The sequence below is a fragment of the Sardina pilchardus genome, chromosome 3 (genome assembly GCF_963854185.1).
Source record: "Sardina pilchardus chromosome 3, fSarPil1.1, whole genome shotgun sequence".
In the NCBI taxonomy this organism is placed as follows: Eukaryota; Metazoa; Chordata; class Actinopteri; order Clupeiformes; family Clupeidae; genus Sardina; species Sardina pilchardus.
Genome location: NC_084996.1, coordinates 16346836 through 16356835, shown reverse-complemented (window position 1 = coordinate 16356835; position 10000 = coordinate 16346836). Strand labels below are relative to the sequence as shown.

The window sequence follows — 10000 nt, the reverse complement described above, 5'->3', positions numbered from 1 at the left end:
CACACACACACAGTGAGGAGGGTCACTCGCACACACACACACACACACACACACACAGTGAGGAGGGTCACATAGACACAGACACAATGAGGAGGATCACAGACACAGTGGAGGAGGGTCGGTCACACACACACACACACACACACACACACACACACACACACACACACACACACACACACACACACACACACACAGACAGACAGTGAGGAGGGGTCTATAGAGGAATCTCATCTGGTACAGCATCCACGGAGTTCTAATGGGACCATGGAACTGGGTCGGTTCTAAGTTCCCTGCGGTGGGGGTTCACGGTTCAGGTCTCTACAGTTCCTCCAAACACCACCACATCCTCATCCTTTTCAGCTTGGATTGCCGCAACCAGGCAGCTATCAAAGAGTCCGATCTGATCAGATTGGTCTCTGCAGTGGTCAGCTATGTGACAATGGCAACCTGACAGACTTTTGAACACCGTGCGTGCACAAACACACACACTGACATGAACATGCACATGTATATGCTCGCTCACACACACACACACATAGAGTAGATATCCACATTTCCCAGCCTTCAGTTGAATCTTGACAAACCTACAGAGAGAGAGAGAGAGAGAGAGAGAGAAAGATAGTCTAGAGAGAGAGAAAAAGAGAATGATTTCCCCCCCTTTTTTCCTGCAGCTGTTGTTTCTCTGTGTGTTAGGCGTGTGTGGAGAATCACTCCAAACAGGGTCCAGATGGTGAGGCCGATATGGCCTTTATCAGCCATCCAGAGGGGGATCAATCTAAACAGCCAGGAAATGTGGAACACTCGATTTCCTGGAGTGGGGGGATTTTCTGACTGGGAGTGTGTAAGCGTGTGTGTGAGTGACTGACTGTGTGTAAGTTCATGTGTGTGTGTGTGTGTGTGTGTGTGTGTGTGTCTGTGTGGGAGGATGGTGGTGTGTGTGTGTGTGTGTGTGTGTGTGTGTGAAGCACTTCATAGTGTCAGACAGAACAACCTCTCTGAAGCGTCACTCTCTTTGAATGTGGTGTTCCTTTTTTTTAAACTGTGTACACAGGGATTACGTTCTGTTTTTTCTTCTCTCTCTCGCTCTCTCTCTCTCACACACACACACACACACACACACACACACACACTCATGCACTCTCAGACATTTCCACATTGCTGGGGCACACACACACACACACACACACACACACACACACAAAAGGTGAGACTTGGGTGGTCCTCCAGTAAAGATAAGGCAAGTATGTTTCCCTGGGGTGAAGTAAAAGCAACAGAGAGAGAGAGAAGAGAGGAAAAGAAAAGAATGAGAGCGAGAGAACGAGCGAGTGAGTGAGACAGAGAAAAGAAAGGAGAGGAGAAAAAAAAAGGCTCCAGGCCCCTTTAAACTGCTAGCCATGTTTTGTTAGCGCCAGGCCGCTCTCTTCATGTGGAATGCTCTGTTTGCAGTGTGTCTGTAAGAACTTTTCCGAGTGGGAGATTAAAGCGATCCTTTAATGACAACGAGCACGACTGCCTCACAACCCCACCAGCCTCGGGCTCTTCGGCCTGGAGGTCTCCCTGCCTCAATCAGTCCCTCCGAGTGAGTGAACGAACGGGGGAGAGAGAGAAAGAGAGAAAGAAAGAGAGAGAGAGAGAGAGAGAGAGAGAGGAAGAAGATATGGTGAGAGGGCAAGTACAAGGGAAAGAAAGAAAGAATGAAAGACAGAGAGAAAGGGAGAGAGAGGGCAACACACATACATACAAAGAGAATGAGAGAGAATGAGAGAGAATGAGAGAGAGAGAGATGGAGAGAGTGAGAGAAGGAGAGCACACTGCTCCAGAGCTCAATTATACATGTGCCTCTCAGCTCTCATACATGCTGACACTCAGGCATGAAGACCATGGTGCCACTGATGAAGATGAGACGGCAGAGCAGGGAGAACTGAGGCGTGCACACACACACACTCACACACACACACACACACACACACGCACACACACACACACACACACACACATAACACATACAGAGGTAGAGAGCGTGAGAGAGAGAGAGAGAGAGAGAGAGAGAGAGACAGAGAGAGAGAGAGAGACAGGAAAAGAGAGTGTGTGGTAAAAGCTGGAAATAGCCTATGTTGTGAGGCAAGTACAGTGCTGGAGATGTGAGGACTCTGATGCTAACGTTCATCAACTGAGAGAAAGTGAGTGAGCACTGAGAACTACAGTAGAGGAGTGGAGTGTACAAAAGAACCGATGATGAGAGGATAAAAGAGAGTGTGAGAGAGAAGGAGGGAGGGAAAGAGAGAGAGAGGAACTAAGAAAAGGTGACAAGATTTTGAGGTTTGCTTTGTGTTCGTCTTTGGTTTGAAATGGTGCTTTCTGTCAAAGCGACAACGTGTGTTTGTGTGTATGTATATGTGTGTGTGTGTTTGTGACTTTGAAGGCCCCTCTGAACAAGCACAGTGGCTCTACTGCAATGAAGGCTACTTGCCTTTCATACAACACCACTTCAAAACACAAACATAAACACACACACACACACACACACACACACACACACACACACACACACACACACACACACAATCCACCGCCAATGCCAAGGCTTATGCATGCCAGCTTGTCCTTTAGAAATCCTTGAACAGGCAACAGCTACAAAGCTGTTTGGTCTATGTGTGTGTGTGTGTTTGTGTGTGTGTGTGTGTGTGCGTGTGTGTGTGTGTGTGTGCGCACAGGCATGTCCACATAATTAAAGTAGACCTGATGTGGTTCAGTCTGAGTTTGAGGATGAAAGAGGGAGGAGAGAACAAAACATGGCGCTTGTTGTCTTCCTCCAGTTTAGCCCTTGAGGTGCATTGTGTGCGTGGCTGCTTGTGTTGTGCTGTGCTGTGCTGTGCTGTGGCGCTCAGAGAGGAGCCGCAACGTGAACAGAGACCTTGGAGAATCACAGAGACAGAGTGTGAGGACAAAGCATACTGAACAAGCATGCATCTACAGTACCTGCACACAAAAAGCACATATCTACCTGCACACACACACACACACACACACACACATAGACACACATACACTATGCACATGCGCACAAACATGCACGCACACAGATCAACAACAAGAACTGTATTTTTGCTTCGTGAGCTTTTGCGTGTGATCAAAAATCAACACACTTCAATTTGAACTTGAGCGACTGGAATGAATATACAGTACAGCAGCTTTGTTCAACACTACAGTATTTAAAGAGGAGCGTACCTGATTACACTGAGACACATAATTAGGCACTTCAGGACAACAACAGTGCACTGATACATTTCTCAGCTACTTTTCTGGAGTCTGGAGTACCTATTCTATTCTTCTGGACACTGGACAGTGCCGTAGGCAGCTGTCCACTAGTCGTGGACAAAATAGCTAAAGGCGAAATGGGCTGGAGATTACGTAACGGAGACTGAGACATGTAAAGTTGTGTACAGCTGTGTTAAAGTGCAGTAAGAACAGGTCTGCTATGGGTAGCCATCTAGAAATGAATCCCCTGCAGCCAAGAGCCAGCACTAGCAGCAGTAGCGTTAGCACCAGCACTGTACCGGTGCATAATGAGACATTAGCCATTAGACTAGTCCACAACTATGGAACAACTGGTCAACGAGCAGCAATCAGCAGTCGTGAAATCTCTATACTGAGCTAAAACAAAAGCTGTTTTTGTTACTGAGAAACAGTGTTTGCATGCATGTATTGTGAGTTAACTTACACACTGTTCTATGTTAGTACAATGGGCATTCTAGGGATAGAACTACTGTAATGTTTCAGACCCTGTAATGTGATATCCTCTGTAGCATTGCCCTGACCCCTCCAAACGTGAGCAAGGCAGTGAGAGACGGAGGTGGACGGACAGTGGACGCTGGGTCGGAATAAAGATTCAGCCCAGCCCCTGCGTCCAGCGCGGCCTGGACTGACCCCGGTCTGGGACACCTGAGCCTCTGCTCTGTCTTCAAACCGATCTGTGAAATAAAGCACAGGCCTCTGTCCTGTCCTGTCCAACCCCCCCAACCCCAACCCCCCCAACCTCCCCCCCCCCCCCCTCTGCTCTCCTTTCATCCTCAGCTCCTCTCTCCCTCCCTCACTCCCGCCTGCCGTCAACTTGAAACGGGGCGAGCGAGCGGACATTAAAGGGCCCAATCAAAGCGCGCGGCGGCGGCGGAGGAGGCCGGGCTCTGCTTTAGGAATGTCAAGCACTAAAAACACGCCGACCTGCCTCTTGATCATTCCTCCCTTTGACTCCTCGCTTTTTTCTTTTTCTTTTTCTGTCTTTTCTTTCTTTCTTTTTTTTTTTTTTTTAGTATGTGTTGCTCTCTTCCTCTTTGTCAGTCCTCCCCACTGGCAATGTTATCTGCCTGGGCTGCAACCCGTTCTGCGCCTGCTTCCTCCTGGACCTGGACAAACCCCTTTTCACCTGCCTGGCACGCACCTGAGTTTTTTTTTTTTTTTTTTTTTTAAAGGCCTGCTCAAGGACACAGGAGCACCAGGAAGGTCGTGTGGTGTTTTTTTCGGGCGAAGGGAGCGCCCCCGTTCCGTCCGCACTTCGCCGGGGCCACGGGGCGACGCATCACTTCCTGTTATCTGCACTCCGCCGTGAGCGGGCGATTAGCGCAGGTGAACAGCAGCTCATTGTTTCAGGCGGGCCCGGCGTTGGTCACCTGAGCGGGTCCCCCCCCCCCGGAGAGGAGCAGGTGGAAGGTGTGACTCCCGGGAGTCTCGTCTACGAGAGCCTGTGATGTGGGTGAGTCAGGGGACGTGACACACCTGACGCGGCAGCTCTGGAACGGGATCAGAGGGGCGAAGGTACGCCAGGTAAACCACCTCAGACATCATCAGGCGGTGGGACGGACGTGAAGCAGAAGTGAATCAGCAGCCACCACCATTGTTTTCTCGTTGCCTATCTTCTCTGTGCATTTCTAATCACTGATAAGCAAAGCCCTGGCATACCTCGAGGGTACGGCATGAAGACACTTCACAACAACAAACACTTACGGAGACTCACTTTCATGTATGAAAGACGACTATTGTACTGTATGTGTGCATGAGTGTGATTGTGTGTGTGTGTGTGTGTGTGTGTGTGTGCCTGTGTGTTCGAATAATGCCTTTGAACCTGCAGAAACAAAAACCAGTTTGGCATTCCAAAGGCCCAATAAACTAAGGGAGATGAAAAAAAACGCCTGCATGCTCACGTACTGTATGCACTGTGCAACTACACCACACAAACTCTCACGGCCAGCGAGAGTAGCTACAGACAAGCTCACTGACAAAATGGCTCCTCGCCCCTGCACATGGTGCCCATTTGAGGACGGCCGAGCGGACTCGGGGGTGTCCTGCGCGTCCGAACACGCGCCTAATCCCGACCGTGTGGGAGAGGCGAGGAAGCAGCGGGACGCGGACATCTGATCCCAGACCAGCGCCATCACAACAACTGTGCTCGGGATTATTACATTCAGCCGCGCCGCCACTTTGATGTGTGCGCTCTCTCTTTCTCCTCTGTCTTTTATTCTGTCTTCCTGCCTTTCTTTTTCTCTTTTTTCCCCCTCTCCCCTCCTCCCTCGTTCTCCTCTCCTCTCTTCTCCTCCTGTCTTTTATTCTGTCTTCCTGCCTTTCTTTTTCTCCTTTTTTTCCCCCTCTCCCCTCCTCCCTCGTTCTCCTCTCCTCTCTTCTCCTCCTCTGTCTTTTATTTTGTCTTCCTGCCTTTCTTTTTCTCTTTTTCCCCCCCCTCTCCCCTCCTCCCTCGTTCTCCTCTCCTCTCCTCTCTTCTCTCCTCTCCTCGCTTGGGCCCCCTTCAGCTTCAGCACAATTTGGCCTTTGAAGTGAGCAGCTCTGGAAACAATGGCCGCCCCGCCGCACGCTCGCTCCGGCCGTCCAAAAGCAGAACCAGTTAACCGACGGCACGCTCTCTTTTCTCCTTTCTTTCATATCCTCCTGGAACCATCCCTCGCTCCCTCCCTCCCTCCCCCCCACGCCCTCCATCTTTCTCTTTCTTTCTTTCTCTGGAGCCATTATCTACGCCGTCTCTCTCTTTCTGTCTCGCTCTCTGGTGTCTGGACTTTAATCAGCCTGTAATTGCGGCCTCATTAACTGAGCAGTTAACACTGACGGCTCGCAATAACAAGGCCCACGCTCGACATGCCAGGGAAGCGGTGTCTGTGCCCATGTTGGGCCGCGTGCGTGTGTGTGTGTGTGTGTGTGTGTGTGTGTGTGTGTGCGTGTGTGTTTGTGTGTGTGTGTGTGTGTTTGTGTGTGCTATATAAACGTGACGTGTTGTGGTTGTTGTTGTGTGTGTGTGTGTGTGAGTGAGAATGAGTGAGTGAGAGAGTGACAGAGCGAGTGAGATAGAGAGTGGAGAGTGTGAATGAGTGAATGAGAGAGCAAAAAATAGAGAGAATGTGTGCGTGTCTGGGGTAAGTGGGTCGTGACCCCCTGACTGGACAGAGCACACTTGTGCCTCTTCTGCTGGGGAAATGCAGGCCTAATGTATGGAGCCACACACACACACACACACACACACACACACACACATACTTGCAAGTTTCTCTGGGCGGGATGTACCCAGACAAAGCCTTGGGCAGCCGCTGGCTTTGACCAGCACAGACATAACAGATTGAAATCACTGCTTTGGGCCACACAAACACTGCGCTAAGTAGTAAACACACTATTCTCCAGAACTCCACGCACTGATGCCAATGTATTGGCATGTGATAGCTATGCAAGTGTCATCTATCATCACCACTATCAGTTCCTTTGTCAATCATACACACAAACACAAACAAACACACACACACACACACACACACACACACACACACACGCACTGATTGCAGTGATTGCAGTGAGTGCGTATGTATGTGTGTGTAAGTACATATACTGTATGTGTCTGTGTGTGTGTGTGGGTGTGTAGGTACAGTACGTACAGCTATGTGTCTGTCTGTGTGTGTGAGTGTGCATGTATGTGTGTGTGTGTGAGTGTGCATGTATGTGTGTGTGTGTGTGTGAGTGTGCATGTGTGTGTGCATGTGTGTGCGTGTGTGTGTGTCTCACCTGACAGGCCTTGTCTGCGTGGCGGCTGAGGCGGCTCCTCTCGTCGTCCCAGCGGCTCATGGCGTCCTGCAGCTGCTGCTCCAGCGCCTGCTGAGCCTGACGCGCCTCCTCACGGCCCGCACACGCCGCCGCCTGCACATCCGCCATCGTCTGCACACACACACACACACGGACACACACACACGCAGATGCACACACACACACAAATAAGACATCCAAATATGCACGCTTGTTTTGATACTGTGCATGGAAATGGAAATGTATTGTTGATAAAGTATATGTAAATGTACACACACACACACACACACACACACACAAAGAAGATGCACTGGCAGACGTGCCACTCTTATCCAATCAAGAGTGCGTGGTGAGCTGTAGATGTTTGCAGGCTACTGTTGCTCCCAGCACTTAGGCAGCCCTCCTCCTGCAGATCTCCCCTAAACGGCTCCTGACGGAGGGATCGGGGCGCGCGGCGCGGCCCGGCCCTGAACGCTAACGGGAACGCTTTCTCACCGGCTGCCGTGAGCTGACTGCTAAACGCCGCCGAGGTTTCGGCTGGGGATGTTAGCGCAGGTTAGTGTGGGTGTCGAGCTGACAGGTAAATCTGAGAGCTCAGAAGCTCTCCCCACTTTACGCTACACACACACACACACACACACACACACACACACACACACACACACACACACACACACACACACACACACACACACACACACACACACACACACACACACACACACACACACACACACACACACACACACACACACGTTTCCATGAACTTGTCAGGGGGCTGTAACATTAAAGGCACATACATGGCAGCCGATGTATGGGGGCTTTCATGTGAGAGGTAATGACCAGGAGAACAACTTACAGACCCTGTGTGCCTACCTGAGAAACAAGACACAGCTAGGGACTAGCTAGCTTTAGAGAGAGAGAGAGAGAGAGAGAGAGAGAGAGAGAGAGAGAGAGAGAGAGAGAGAGAGAGAGAGAGAGAGAGAGGGAGAGAAGGAGAGGGGGAGAGAGAGGGGGGAGAGAGAGGGAGTGTGAGAGAGGGAGTGAGAGAGAGAGAGAGAGGGAGGGAGAGAGAGGGAGTGGGAGAGAGAGAGGGAGTGGGAGAGAGGGAGGGAGTGAGGAAGAGAGGGAGAGAGAGGGAGTGAGAGAGAAAGAGGGAGAGAGAGGGAGTGAGAGAGAGGGAGAGAGAGGGAGAGAGAGAGGGAGAGAGAGGGAGAGAGAGGGAGAGAGAGAGGGAGTGAGAGAGAGAGAGAGAGGGAGGGAGAGAGAGGGAGTGGGAGAGAGGGAGGGAGTGAGGAAGAGAGGGAGAGAGAGGGAGTGAGAGAGAAAGAGGGAGAGAGAGAGAGGGAGTGAGAGAGAGGGAGAGAGAGGGAGAGAGAGGGAGAGAGAGGGAGAGAGAGAGGGAGTGAGAGAGAGGGAGAGAGCGATGAGACAGTGTGGTTAAGGCAGGGAGGAACAGGAGAACCGAGTTGGGTAACTTTGTGGTGCATGGGCTCTGAGATGAAAGACCTGCACCGCCTCTTTGAACGTCCAGGAGCGAAAAGCAGGAGATGCGTTAACGCCACGGGTGCGGGAAGAGGAGTGGCTCAGGGGCAGAGAGAGGGCAGTGCGCTCGCTCACACACACACACACACACACACACACACACACACACACACACACACACACACACACGCAAGTACACAACTGCTCCCGGCCCAGACAGATAATTGTTAGCAGTGCGTAACCTTCTCCCTCACAGGAGTGCATTAGTGTGTGTGTGTGTGTGTGTGTGTGTATGCGCGTGCGTGGGAGGTGGAAGCGAGCACCAGTGCACTGCGGCACGGTGTGATGGCAAAAGCAGCAGATTAGGCTTATTTTGTCAGTGGGCGAGCCCACATGAAAGCAACAAATGGCCCTTTATTATGGTAACATCGGTTCCCTCGGTAATCATTATTTCGCAATAAGAGATTCCAGCATCTAGTCTTTAGCCTGGAGGTATCTACTCATCCGTCCTGTCTCTCCCCATCCCTCGCTCCCTCCCTCCCTCCCTCTCTCTCTCCCTCCACCGCTGCCTCTCTTTCTTGTTCTTCTGGTAGCCTCCTCTCTGATATTCTCGGACCGTTTTCCACTGTAATTGGCTCGGCCGGCCTTCTTTAATTTCTGCGCACTGCTTATTTAGAGCCTCTCACGCCGTGGCACACTGCAATGAGGCCCTTTGGTGTCTCAGGCGCACTCATATCTAATGAGAGCCTTAAACACTGCCTATATATATAGAACTGCCACACTCACACACATACAAACACACACACACACACACACACACACACACACAGAGATACTAGGACTAAGAAATGCGCACACACTCACACAGATACTAAGAAACACACACACACACACACACAGCTCCAATCTAATTTCAGCATTTCTCTCCACCACTTTTCAGAAGTATCATCTAGTGGGTTTGTAAAGGGGCTGATAGGGGCCTCTGCTCTCCACAGTAGCCAAAGAATGAAAGAAGAGAAAGGAGGGGGGGGGGGGGGGGGGTAAAGAAGAAAGAGACGCACAACAAAACAGCTCGATCATTGTTAACGGGTCAAGAGGAGGGGTCACTCGTAGCGAGCGCGGGCAGCAGATGGATGCTAATTCATATGTGAAAGGGAGCTGGGCCTGACGAGGCTGGAGGCCCCGGCGAGGATTAGCCGCCGCGCTAGTATGTTTTTAATTGCTCCATTATTTGGGCATGCGCGCGTCTGGGCTGGCGAGGAGCCACGCCTCTTAGGGCCGGGTTCAGAGGGCACCTGTGTTGATTAGAGCTGGATCTGCGTGTGTGTGTGAGTGTGTGAGTGTGTGTGAGTGTGTTAGTCTAGCTGTACGACTCTATAAGGGTGTGTGTGAGTGAGTGTGTGCGTGTGTGCATATGAGTTAGTCTAGCTGTACACCTCTA

At 51.0% G+C, this 10000-nt stretch overlaps 1 protein-coding gene across 3 annotated transcripts in view; it reads right to left on the bottom strand.

Annotated features, from left to right (window-relative positions):
- cep112 (centrosomal protein 112) overlaps positions 1-10000 on the bottom strand; it is a 110476-nt gene that overhangs the window by 17929 nt on the left and 82547 nt on the right. For all 3 annotated transcript variants that reach the window (XM_062532117.1, XM_062532120.1, XM_062532119.1), the window contains exon 22: positions 7057-7206. In XM_062532117.1, the coding sequence (XP_062388101.1) occupies positions 7057-7206 (150 nt within the window). The remainder of the gene's footprint in view (positions 1-7056; positions 7207-10000) is intronic.